This window comes from Gallinula chloropus, assembly GCF_964237585.1.
Source record: "Gallinula chloropus genome assembly, chromosome: 8".
NCBI classification, from domain to species: domain Eukaryota; kingdom Metazoa; phylum Chordata; class Aves; order Gruiformes; family Rallidae; genus Gallinula; species Gallinula chloropus.
In genome coordinates, this window is record NC_140093.1 from 16792358 (window position 1) to 16807040 (window position 14683).

The window sequence follows — 14683 nt, forward strand, 5'->3', positions numbered from 1 at the left end:
ATAAGAGCTAGAAGTTTACTTTTAAACTCCCTACACGAAAAGTTTTCTATCACTAAGAAAATGTCTTTCTACTATCACTAAAGAGTCAGTTCTGAAGGGAAAAAACTACTAACCATAAGATGAAATTAGGAAAAGGAGTATTTGGACTGAAAGGAAGTCAACTTTTCTAATACTCTGGATAAAGTCTCTGGAAGGAAAAAAGCAATTCCATTAAAGTACAGCTTATTACATTTGACAGTTTTATTTAGATGGGACAATAGAAGCCTAGATCCAAAATCCACTCTACAGCAGATAAAGAATTACTGAAATCTCCCATACTCCAGCACTACATTTAAAGACAATCAAGTGCCCAGATTTCATCGATTTCAACTACAATGGCTATCAAAGTTGACATTTAAATTAAAAAAAAAAAAATCCAAACCAAAACACACACACCCCCACCCCGATGAAATTATAAATAATTTATGCTTTTATCCGAAGAATGTAACACCTTATTTTTGCAAAGAGGGGGAAGGACGTGGAAGTAGAAAGCATGATTCATTGGAAACAGAGGGTATCTGCAGATCTCAAATAAGATCACAGCAAAAACCCAATGCACTTGCATTCTTCCTTGCTAACAAACTTTTTTCCCCCCTACAGTTAACAACAATAGTATATTCATATCCTCAAAATGTGTGAGTGGGATGAAATGCTTACTCACTCCTGAATCAGCATTTACCTATTAAAACTGTATAATTTGGAGGAAGAGTGAAAAAAAGCAAAATTTTTTCAAAGCATTGCTAGTTAGCAGATGCAAGGTATCTGGTGTAACTCCAAAAATCAAATCCAGCATTAAATGAAACTGCTTTTCACACCGCTAAGCAGCATCTTAATGAATTTAACAGAACTAGCAATGAAGTATCTGCTATATTAACAGTGTACTTTTAATGTAGCTATGCATTCCTGAGACAGAAAGTCACAGCATAAACATCTAATTCTTAAGAGACTTTTTTATCCTCAACATGAATACAAAAAAATAACATCAGCAAACAACTGAAACACTACAAGCAATCACAGATAAAGACAGAAAATTAATGGGAAATCTATAATATTTTGTTAGATAGCATACAACAAGCAATTCAAATAATGTTTATTGAATGTTTTTTTCTCCTTTTCAACCTAATGATATATGAGACTTGGAGCTACATTATTAAATGCTGAAGGTAAAACCAAATGAATGAAAAACATAGAAGTTGGAAGGAATCAACGCTGACAATGTGAAATTATTTTTTTTAAATCAAGTAACAGGCATCTACACTGTTTACCTGTGGTTCTACTTCAAAACAAAAACCTAGTGTTCTGTCAATAACATCAGCTTTAAATGTCTTACGCCTTTTACTCTATTAAGAAAGACAAACACTGAGAAATAGCATGGAACAATACTTGATACAGTCGCATTTGATGCTCAAGTAATTCTTCAATGGTTTTAAATTACTCTTTTCCTTAGGAGAAAGGAGCAGTAAGTCTTCTTGGGTGCAGCAATAACAGCAGACCTGAAGTGTGAGCATCAGTGGTCATATAATTAGTTAAAAGAAAACAGCAATTAATTTGTGTTCCATAATAACTTTTTTCCTTGTGAAATGTTAATTATAGAATAATTCATTAATGGTCTTCTTTACAGAGAATGAAAGCCAGCATCTCACCATCCCAATTTACCAATGACACAGTGCCAACAAATGGTGATTCACTAACTAAGCAAGTGAATTAACAATAATTTTCTTTACTAAATAATAGTAGGCAAAAATATAACTTGGCAGTATTTCCCTCTTGTCAATGTGGACATTAATTAGCATATTTATATAAAAAAGATTTGAATTAAATACATCAAGGTCTCAGAATTGTTTGAATTTCTCTTTCATAATTAATCCAAATATTGAAATTAGCTTCTTCATATAATTTGGTGTTTCAACCAGAATCCCACTGATAGGCACATAAAATTACTATTTGCAGAAAGCTTATGTAGCTCCCTTTTCAAAACTGCAACTAAAATAAAGATGTCATCCCTTCACATAAACCATCTTTAAGAAGTCATGGTCTCTGTTAGTCAGCCAAGCACTTACCCTATTCTCTCACTGAATGCCGGAGCTCACAGTTTAGACAATTCATCAAGTTTGGGATTTTTATTGGTAAATGTAGAATATTCATATAAACTATATATCAGCCAAAACTTCTTCCCTACTTTTCCCACAGTTTCCAAACATTATTAAAAAACAAAAAAAAGTAGTGTTTTGCAAGCTGCAGTGATTAGCATGTGTCCAAAATTGTATTTTGGAAAAGCCATGTATTTACAGCACAGAAAGTAAACACCATTGCAGGCATTTGTCTATCTCACCTTGCCATTCCTCCACAGTTCTTTTTAAGCTGCAGTCCTTGTAACATTCACTAGGTGCTCTACATTCGTGTGATTTATACTTGAGTGTTTTTTTTAAAGGACAAAATACATTTTTTCATTGTTTTCCACAGAAACACTTAACACTCATTTTGTAACTGGAAAAAATTCTTCCTGTTTTATTGAGATGCTCACAATTTTAATACAACAGCGAGCACTGAACACAACCCAACTCTGTCCTTAATGCAAATGGAGGACAAAACTTAGTGTCCCCCTCCACAAAATAGTGTTGCAACACTGTTTAGGAAAAAATAATGGCTTCTTTTGTTGTGATCTAAAAATGGAAGTATCAGTTTCACCATTGCATCGAAAGGTATGGATACAGTATCTTCCATGTATCCATAAATTATGGAAAGTTTCTATCTAACTCATCAAGATTGGCTATTTTCTCTTTTCATTTTAAAATGGATTGATATCCTGTTCTCAACACAATTGATGTTATTAATTATAAATTTCTGTTTCACTTTCTTTTCTGTTCTAACAAACCTAGGTTCAGTGAATTTAATTTCCAAATTAAAATGATCCGTGTCTCTTGCTGGCCTTCTCAAGCATTCCTTCGCAAGCTGCACCTGTTAACAAGAATCTCTGGGGAATGTGCTCACAACTTCTCCAAGATGCGACGAGCTCCAAAAAGAGACATCTTACCCCATTTACACTATCATAATTTTGAGGTAAACTGTAATTACATTGTCTTCTTGGCAAGTGCTGGCAGTAATATCAATATTCTTTATAAGCAGATCAGTCTTCCAGAGAAAAATCTTCTAGACACATGGGGAATTGTGAGCACCCGTGGGAACAAATGAAGATCTGTGCTGGGCTGTTCCATCACTGTCAATATACTTGACATGAATTCAGAAATCTATCCAGCATTGTGAAGCAATAATTCCTACAAATCTTTTTAACGTCACCAACTGTATGACAGATGCATTAATTAGAAATAATATTATCCTATTAAAAAAAAAAAACCAAAACAAAAAAAAGGGTCTGCAGCTGCCCTTGCCTGCATTTTCTCCTTTTCCTTTTAGACAGGGCTGCAGGGCAAACATGCAGAATGGATTCAATCACAATAAAAAAGCCTGAGCCATCAAAGAATCAGAGGTGAGATGGAGAGTCTTTAGTGGTAGGACAAAAAATGAAGTTCCAATGATACTTTACTGTTAATGTTTAAGGCAGGATTGCTAAGAGAGGCTGTGTCTGAACTACTGGATAGGATCCAATTGTTATGAGAAGAAGCATTAGTAAATATTATATCATCACATCCAAATGCACCATAAAATAAAGTGGAAATGAAAAAGATTTCCTATTTTTTCTCCAAAACAGAGGGCATCCCTATAGCTGTCTTACTAATACCATACTTATTATAATAAATGATTCAAATCTTAAGAAAGTGAGAAACAGATAGTAAAGAAAATGTCTGCTGCACAGCTCCAGACTCTTTACAGTTTTCAGATCACTGCCATGGATCATATTGTAAAGTCAAAGAAACAAAATGAGAAAAAAAAAATCGGAGGACCCAGTGTACCAAATTTCTTCTTTTCAATGGCAAATACCTGTTGTCATGGATAGAGGACTACAAAGACGAATAGGTTAGCAAAAGTCTATCAACCTATCAGAACAGGATTTTTTGCAAATGCAGTAGCTAAAATTTATAAGAAAATTTTGACATAGCCATAACACCTGTAGAGTCATATATATACAACATTATACATAATTTTCCACAATGCAAGCATTTATTATGCTTTGCATTTTTCTCAATATTTACAGAGAATAAATCTGATCCTTTCCATGAGGAAATTACCACCTAATCACTGGACAGAAGTGGTGGTTAAAGCATTGCCAGGCTGCGATTTCACTGATCCCATTTTACTAACTTAGTTAGACAACAATTGCCAAACAGGATCACTCTTAAGCTCCATTTAATTCAAGGGGACTTTCAGCAGTGTTTAGTACCAAATGTTCATTCAAAGACGAAAGTCAAAGATACCTCAGAATAACCTAATGAGCGTTTGCTTGGCAAATTTATAGAAAGAACATTTAAAAAGCATACCTTTTATGAAAGTCAAATTGAACTCCATTATATGCATGCTATTTTAAACCGGTTTTATCGTTTAGTATGAACCTTATGCTATTTACAATTAATTTCAAATACTAAGAAATTCAGCAACCTCAGAAATGGCAATAAGGTCGTTAGTTTAAAGCCTATGTGAACTTACACCAGTTTAACTACAGGATATTCTGACCATAGAATAGTTAAGAAGGTGTAGCTGAGCACTGAACCTGACATACTTACTTTAGACAGTATTTATTATAGTAAGAGTAATACCTCTCTGTGTGTCACATTACATCTGGTAAATATATAGGTTTAAATGCAAATTGAGAAACAGTCTGGAAAGATCAGATTAGGAAGAGAATTATGTACTTCGTGCTAAAGGATAAAAGATGTTACTTTAAAGCTGCCAAAAGGTGAAAAAACTGTAGGGCATGCAAGCATGGTGAGGTTTGGTATAATGAGCTGTTGAAACATTTTCCAACTGGTTAATACACCTTGCGACTTTAAAATAAAATATAACCTGCTTGCTTAGTTAAAAAGACTTCATGTATATCTTGGAGGTTAAACAAAACATCGTCACCTATTGTTATCTAAACTCTACTGGCATCAAGAAGGTTAACCATGTAACCTCATCAACCCCACAGGAAAGGAAACATTTTATTGCTAACCTCTGCTGCCAGTTGCTGTAGAGAAGGGGATGCAACAGGGTGTAAAGTTGAGTTGCCTCTGACGGGGTTATGGAGGCTAATGTAAGCCACAACATTTCTTTGAAGAACTCTCTTGAGATCCTACAACACAAGCAGAGCAATGGTTATTACCATGCATAGTTATAATTAAAACTGCTTTTGTTCTTTCAGTTCCTTCTAGGGTAAAACTGCACCCTACGTTTTTATCCTCTATGATTCCCTAAGTATTACTTTACCACTACTTCTTACAATATGCTTTTAGGAACTTCAAAGGATATCTTCATGTTATTTCTTTATATAGAAGAAGTTCTAATTCCATTTCACACATCATCTCAACAAAATGCAAACAGGCCTAGGAGGAATTAAAAATGACTACACTTGTAAGGCCAAAAATGAAAACATTACATACTGTGAAACAACATGAAGACCTTTTAAACTTATGCCTGACAGAAGAAAAACTTCAAAAGCAATCATTATCAACAGTTAAATATACTCAATTTTTAGAGACCAAATTCAGATTTGAATTGTGTAATTTTCCCACTGTTTTCATTTTATTATGTTTTAGACTACAAAAATAGTATGTACAAACTGTTTCAATTATTATCTCTTTTTTAAAAAAGATCCCCTTTGCCTTTTCAGTAATGAGTTACTCTTTGCATGAAGTGGCTCTTTATATTGAACAGAAGGGGTGTAACGCAATTACATCTGATGTAAAGCTGACTTGAAGTGGAACTAAACAAATTTTGCTTCCAGCCTGGATCTTTTCAATTTGATTTTTTCACCCCCTCTTGTTTTTGAAGAATAATCATGTTGGAAGTATGAAACTTCAATGAGAGCTAGCTGCTTCTCACGCATGATAAAAAGCAATTAACTCTTCATTTTATTTACTGTTTTAATTCAGTGGCCATGAACTTCTCTGCCAGCTATTCCTTTAATTTATCAACTGATGTCCACTAAAATATTATATAATCAACAATACTCTGATAAGGTATTTTCTTTCATTAAGGTGATTTCTATTCTGTTAAAAGTAAGAGCCCAAGGAATTGTTTGTGTTAGATTTTATCTAACTCCTTAGCAGAAATATCCATGGAGACACTGAAATTTTTCTGTAAATAATGTAAACTGAGGTATGGTTCTCTTCACTCAGTTTGCTCTTGATTGAATTCTCCCCATACAAAGCCTATCAATTAAAGATTAGTAATTGTTGAAGTGCAGGAAGGAGGAAAAAACCCTCTAAGCTATCCCTGGGCCTAGGTCTTTTTTGAGGTTTTTCTCCCTCTTTCCCAAGTCCGAACAATGCTGTCTTTTACAGTCCTCTGCTGAATTAAGGAGAAGAATCGGCTCACAAAGGTGCTGTGTATGCCACCTTCACAGCTATGGAAACAACCTGCCATCTCATTATCACATGCCTTGTTCCACAGGAACTGCTTCTGTGTATTTACTATGGAATACGTAAATGTGCACAGACAGACATCACGGGCTAATTAATGAACCGTGATTTCCATGGGGCAATCTCACACTGTTTTCATGCTTTCAACAACAGTGATCATTATTGGAGTGAGTCCTTCTAAAATTTTTTTACCTCTGCCCATTCATATGAACCAATGTTGCCAAACGACGTTCCTCCCCATGAGCAGAAAACAATGGTCCGGTCAGGTCTCCAGCCTCTCTTAACCTTCAACATCAAGGCTTGTATAAATGCTGTGATGATAGCAGTGCTACTGGCCCATTCTTGTCCACCATAAGTATTCAAACCATGGTGATGACTACCAATGATGACATATCTGTCTGAAATGTGAAAAAAAAAGACAGACAGGATAATTTTATTTCTGCTTTATACTAGCATTAAAAGATGAACTGTGTTAGTAATCTTTAACGTCATTAACACAACACAATGCTGTCAACAAAATTTTGCATGACCATGTGCAAGACAATCATATAAATACATAAACCTGTGAATAATACTTAAAAATAAACTAGCAAATAAATATACATATCTAATTTCCCAATTTAATTCCTGTGCTCTTGCCTTCATTGTTTGCATATTACTCTCCCTTTTTATAAATTTGATATATACTGTTTTTACAGCCAGCACTTCACCATACAGATAATCTAAAAGTTCCATGCTCACATTAGTGTGTCACAAAAAACCAGAAATGATACAGTAGGAAACTCTACCTTCAAGACATATTAGTGTCCAAAAAAAAAGAAAACAAAAGGTGTGGTAGTACAATGAGAAACAGAGAAAATACACAAAGTATTAGTACTCCCTCACCTGGAAGATTGTGTTCAGTGCTCACCACCCTATCAAAAAAGACATTGGAGAAACAGCAGTTGAGAAGCTGGTAACCAGAATGGTTACATATCAGGACTTAGACTTCCATGTAAGGGGGGTCGGACTAGATGATCTCCAGAGGTCCCTTCCAACCCCTACCATTCTGTGTAAGGAGACACTGAAAAGACCTGGACTGCAGGTTTAGAGAGGAGACATGACAGAGGAATAAAGATAATGAATGATACAGAAACGGTAAGTCAGACCTAGCAACTTTGATGATACTGGAAGAAAGTATTTTATAAAATAGAAGCAAGAAGTTTCAACCTGAAATAAAGAACATTCCTATGGTTATCCAGAAAAAAACCCCACACTTTTTTCCCCAGAAAAATTAAATGAAATGTTAACCTCTCGAGGCAAAATAGATAATCTAAGTACTCACAAGTGTAAAGAACCTTATTTTATTCTAAAAGGATGATGTGGTATAGAGTATCATGAATGACTAGTGTGACTCATGCATTTCAAGAAGTCTAAGTTGTCCTGAATGACTTGTTAAAACTATTAGCCCTTCTGTATGAGATGAATTCACAACCAAAGCCTGTTTGAGGGACTGATTACTGTGTTCTAATTGCTTTCCTGTGGTGTTCTCTTTCTGTTCCAGACCTAACTTTTAAAGGTGTTCTCTCTGAATTTCTGGACACTGATAGAGAACAAAAGCATAGCTATCAGGTGATACCAGCCCACAACAATCGCTGGTCATTTACATTCCAAAAAGAGCAAAAAGTTTCCCTATTTATCTATAGGTATTTATTCTTCACCATTTCCAGTACACTGGAAAGTAGCAACACATAGGTGGTAAAATGTCCATGTTTTATGTTGCTCTTAAAATTAATTATCTAATTCTCAGCATTTTTTGCAGTGACTGCTGCCTAGAAACAATTTAACTGAACACCAACATACTTTGTAAAATCATTCTCTATCAAACTTTTTCAACGTAATACATGGCAAAGTTGTTTTGTAAGGAATCAAAAACGCTTTACAAACTGGGGATCTGTAACTCAACATTTCCAATCAAGTGGTTGCGGGGGTGCTGGTGGTGGTATAGAAAATTTCCTTCCCAAACAGATACGAAAATGTAAATCTAAGTGTATATCATAATATAATGTAACAAAATTCCATGTAAATAATCTAATTGTGTAATTTGTGTATTGCATCATGAGATGTTTAATTAGAGATTCCACTGACAGTGAAAAAACATAGGATCTCGAAATTACTTAATGTTAGGAATTGAGAACAGAAATGAATGGCCTTACAGGCTTCTAGGTTGTTAGCAGAATTGGCACTAAGACAGGGACATCAGACAGGATCAATGCTTACCCCACATTACAATCTCTGTTCAGTCTGTGAACAGTTTACGTGAAGATGCGTGGAAACAGACCTTATGTAAAACAGTATAGGCCATTTTGATGGAGAAGAAAGCTACAAGCAGCAACTTACTGTAGGAGATACCAGCTGAATGAACAGCAGTAAAATATAACAGCTGGTGCCTCCTTTGAATTTCTTCATCTTTGCACATCTCTCCCTCTTGAATAGAGGCAATACCCTGAAGCAAATGACTATAGGAGAAGTATAGGACAAATGACGGTCATGCTTACAGAGGCAGCAGCTCACCTTTCTCATAGTCATTTGCTGAAGCATGCACAGAAAGAGATCGTATGGTAAGAGAAAGACAAGACTAAAGACAGAGAAAAAAGTCCATCAGATACTTTTGAAAGTCGTAAGATGGGATAGTGTTCAGGGTAGTGATGAGCTGGACAACACAGAATTCTCATTAAAAAAAATGATGTCATTTTTTTTTCTTCTGTTGTAAATCCCATTTCTAACCATGTCCAACAGTGGTACAAAATCAGTGTTACGTTTTTTAGGTTTTAAAAGACAACCGCCTACATATTTCCTCTGTTCCCCAACCCAAAACAAAAAAACAACCAAAGAGAAACAACCAAAAAAGCTCCCTGGTGTTGCTCTGTAGTCTTTTGTTAAGCACTAAAGGTAAATTTAGCTCTCTTTCTGCATTTCTGGGAACATAAAAATACATATTTAAGGTGCATGAAACAAGCAAAACCCCATCAAAATGATGAAGCAGCAATGCCATGAAAAAATATTCACATCATTTAAGAAAGCATGGCTGTAGTATCAACAAGGAATAGTAGAGAAACAAATGAAGGTTTAACATTGATTCTGTACAAAGTGTTATCGATGGTGCATTACATGCTTAACTTGTGCCTACAATAGAAGGCAGTTGCTATAGCCCTTGTTCAGCAAGACATTTACTTAGCATCTGGGTAGTACTATTGACTTCACTTGATTACATATTCATAAATTCTTAAAGTTAATTATATACTGACATACCTTTAAAAAGTTGCATATTATTAAGATTGCAATAAAAAGATGAAAGATTCAGATATAGAGAAGATAAAGAATTTATTGAACAGAAACTGATGCATGCTTTTTATTATTTGTCTTGCTTCTGTTTCACAATTCAGTAGACAGAATGTCTAAACATGGCAGTTTCTACCTTTCAAATTCCATGACAGCTATTTGCAAAACATTAGCAATAGAAGACCAGTAACTTCCAATTCTTGAAGGAAATTAAATCCTTTATTGAAATTAAATTCACTGTGCTAATTGTTTAAGTTTGTTTTGTTTTGGGTTTTTTTTGTTTTTAAAATCATTCCGTTGAGAAGTACAGCATTGAGCACACACAAAACTGAGTCATCATTTCACTAACAGGAAGAAAAAAATCTTCTCTACCTCCTTCATTCCATCGCATAAAATATTAAATGACTGGCACACATTACAAGGGATTGTAGATAAATTTGCAGCCTTTTTCTGAACCTAATAAGAGACCATTAATCAAGGCAAATGCTATGAAGTTTTTTCATGATGATGCCATCTGTACATTAGGAATTGGACTGGGTCTACAACACTTTTCACTGTGCAAGTAACCAGCAACAGCATCCATTCATGCAGTAGAAATCTTGGACTTTTAGGCAAATTCATTCACAGACAGAATAAACTCAAAATGTCCTTCATTCCTACGATGTCCTCATTGTGGTATTATCCACACATAACATCAAAGAAGGGAGGGTATGATTTATGTCACAGTTTAATTTAGAATCTTATTTTTTTATTCCAAGACACAGAGAACAGTAATTATTATTCACAGACTCGTATAAAACTGGTTTAAACCATGATTATAACATAAAATATGGCTGTAGCAAGTGTTATTAAGAACTCCGTCACAGATCTTTGTACACTATAATCATGTTTAATATGAGATTCTTAACTGAGTGATCATGCTGCCCTAAACCATGGATTCAGTAAGAAACTTGAATTATGTAGGGATATTCTGGACTTGAAGCACACTGCTTTATTTACCTCAAAATTCTGTTGACAAAAAAAAAAAAAATCAAAACCTTTTCAAAAGTTGTATAGACAGCTAACATACAAAATCATTCAATACCATGCACCCTAAAATTAAAACCACTAACATAGTTATTTGGTATAAAATAATACTCTAAGGCCTACGCGCAATTCCTGTTTGTTGTGTAAAAACTTGCGTATTGTAACTATAATATGCCCTTGAGTTCACTTTGTTTAACCCTTATGTCCTGTTTTTTTAATAAAACAAATCACAAAATTACTACAACAGCAGCACTCTCCTTGTTCTGCATTAGTTGGCAAAATAGACTCATGATCCCAGGTATGACTCCCAGCATTCATGAAACAAATAATCAATAAAAAATATAAAGGGCTACTTACCAGGGAATACAGTTCCTTTTAAATATCCAATAACATTAGATATTGTCTTGTAAGTTGTGAATGACTGAATATTCAGACTGATTCTTTTTCTGCCTAATAAAAGATGTTGAAAAAAAAAAAGAATTGAAGAAAAAGTTCAACTCTTTATTCAGCCAAGAAATCCCCATGTTGCAGATAGAGATTCTCCACACTTAAGTAAAACCAAAAATACTGAAAAGAGGAACCAGAAATTAAAACATGAAAAATAACATTATTTTCTTAGTCACATCTTAGCAGTGGGGTTCCAAACTGAAATCTCAAGAGAGATCTGTACTCCTTGAGTTAAAAGATCATTCAATTTACTCAATAAAAGCTGCCAGAACACAACAGAAAAGGATTTACATAATTCTATAATAATTAATCTTTAAACTTTTTTTCTCACCTAGTCCCTCATTCAGGTCAATCTTTCAACAGCTTTCACAAAATGATACCTGGTTTACATTACACTATTCTGGAGAAACCCCACTATGTTAAATCAGATGGGAGAAGTTCGACCTCTGCATTAGTAATCACTCTGCCAGGTTTGCCTTTGGTAAAACACTCATGAACTGATGCCAACAGAAGACAGCTTTTGTTGGCTTAACCAGTACCAGCTGAGGAAATGGTGTAAATACCAAGGCAGAAATATATCCAAACCTGCCAATATGAAAGGGACTTGCCAGTACTGCTATTCCAGTTGAAACTGTAACACAAAGTAAATGTCTGAGTTAAAATAGCTTGAAAAAATTAACTGTCTTTGCTGAAAATTACTGTTATTCCCTCTGCCCCCCAGGAGGGACACACTTAACCATACTATAAACTACAGTTTGTGGCAATGGAAACAAAACAACTAACTACAGGGAGCTGCTGGTACTTTTAAAATGTTTCTCTTGCATTATAATAGACTGTATTAACATTCATCTCATCTGAAAGGTCATAACTTCTATCTGAGAAAAATGAAAATGTCTTAAATTGCTCTAACTTAAATGTTAGCAATTGTCTGGCAATAACCATCGTGTCATCCTAGACCTTCAGGGAGGTTCTCTTACATCCAGAGTACTGCACCACCCTCCAGCAGATCTGTGTTTAAAGGCGTCTTTGAGCCAAAATTCCTGCAATGTCCATATCCCAACTGTCACAGACCAAAATTAAAAGATTCCACGGATCATTTTGCTCTCTAGCTCAAAGGCTATTATCCTCCCACAGATGTATTTCTAACGGGGTTTTTTTCCCGGCTTTTTTTTCCCTAAAATATGTGGAATACTCAAGCGAGGAGTTTACTGCAACATGTAAAATAAAAACAATACATCTCTAAAATACAGTTCTTCAAGGTTCATTTGCTGATACTTCATCTGGTAAATTTACTTTAAAAATCTCTTAAAACAAAACCCAATATATTTCCATTCACTAGTCTTCATCAATACTTAAACAAAGCACACTAAATTGCTAGAATCTTTCTTTCTTCAAAAAAAAAAAGTGCTGGCTATATTTATTCTACTTTTTGCTCAGATAAACCCTCTTCTGTTATCAAGAGATGTCCTCTATGTGACAACTCTGTTTTGGTGAGAACACAACTGTAAAGAAAGAGCAAGTCAAGCACAAATAATTAAAAATAAACCACACCACGGTCTTCTGCAATAATCAATCACAACAACTCCATATTCTGAACTGTCACGTATATGCTGGGGTTTGCGTTGTAATTAACTTTGCCCTTCTGATCTAAGTTACTGTAAGGTTTATTAACACCATGCGATGATGAATTTGTTCTACAAATCTATAGAAATTGTTCTAGAATTTAAAATATTAATCCAAAGGGTTCCCGCTATTATACTAGGGGGGTTTTTTGTTTGTTTTTTCCTCTTTTAAAAGAATGTGAAAACAACTAATGGCACCCATATTTATCAAGTAGTTTATTCCATATCACGCAAGTTAATTCTTGCTGTGGTGTCTCACCTCTAACCATTCTAGCGCCAATTCATTCAGCTTGAAAAAGATTTTTCAAGCCCAAACTTATTTTTTCTCCTTTTTTTTAAACCCTACAACACTTTAGATATGGGGGGTTTTAGGTTCATTTCCGACAAAAAGATAATTAATCCTTTTGAAGACAACTGACTTTTTTCTTAATCAACATCAGGTATCCAGTGTTCACCTGATAATAAAGAAATGAACAAACTTCTGGCAATACACATATTCCAGAATCAGATATTGAAGTTAATAGTCATGTAACACAGTAGTCAGCTTAAAGTGATTTGGGCTTAAAGGCTTAGTGCACCAGATGAAAAGGCTGAAAGTACTCTGGAGTACACAGAAGAGAAATTTAATCCCCGTTAAACAGTCCTGACAGCAAGCCTCTCTGCCTAATGCTATATTTTAAAGATCTTGACAACTTTCTCTCTTTTGCCTGTATTGTCTAGAAAACTACAATGAGCCATTAGCTTAACCTTATTCGGGATACACTGCGAGTTTCTGTAAACTAAGAGTTAACTTCTCAAAAAAAAAAAGAAAAGTATTTATTGTCAATATTCCCTATTTATTGACTTGAGTTCTGAAAATTGCCTCATACCAGATGACAATCTCTCAATTAAAGTTAATTATAGAAATTATTTCTCACTCATTTGATAATATTGGAACTTCAAATGAGCAAAGAAGTACTACTCATAGCCTCTAAAATGAGTTATGTTTTATTTCTTTATTTAACATTATCCCATACCAACATAAGAAAAGGATAAAGTTTTCAAATGTAGGTTAATTTCCTGAATCCTGATCATACTAAACACCTATAATCAGACACTTTTCTGGGCATTCCTTTGAGTACTAGATTGTAAAAAGCATCAGTAGGGACTGAGGTTTGAAAATTGGACTTGTTTGACAAGATTTTTGCTACTCATTTAAATATAATGAATAACCAAATATGTCACAGATTTGTTATATTCTATTGGTAATACAGCACAGAATAATATGGAATGGTATATAATATTTGGAATAGCCTGTTAAAGTATACATTGGAATACCCTGGTAAGTACACATTGCAAAATATATAACAGCAGATTTTGCCATTATTTGAAACAAATGCTTCATTTTCATTAGACATTTTCTAGAATAACTGAGTAAAATTCTGGGGTATTGGATTGCCTAGTTAATGTGCTTTTGAAATCTTATTGGAACTGGACTGTGAAAAATACATTTTAGTTACTTCTCAGTATTTCATCATGCCAATGTGAGTGCAAAACCTTACCTTCTCTATATTTTATACAAGTTTTCAATTAATTTAAAGTATAGGACTTTAAATGATGACATGTAATTGTCATAAGCAATTATATAACAATATAATTTACACACCAAAAAAGCCATACGAAATATAACTACATACTTTAAAAAGCAAATAAAACGATAAATAGTATATAATT

The 14683-nt window shown here is 34.3% G+C and overlaps 1 protein-coding gene across 1 annotated transcript in view; it reads right to left on the reverse strand.

The window, feature by feature from the left end:
* NAALADL2 (N-acetylated alpha-linked acidic dipeptidase like 2) overlaps nt 1–14683 on the reverse strand; it is a gene marked incomplete at both ends in the record, with an annotated part of 350941 nt that overhangs the window by 104391 nt on the left and 231867 nt on the right. Inside the window, 3 exons of the mRNA XM_084267228.1 lie at nt 5147–5266; nt 6747–6952; nt 11259–11351. Coding sequence (XP_084123354.1) covers nt 5147–5266; nt 6747–6952; nt 11259–11351 — 419 coding nt within the window. The remainder of the gene's footprint in view (nt 1–5146; nt 5267–6746; nt 6953–11258; nt 11352–14683) is intronic.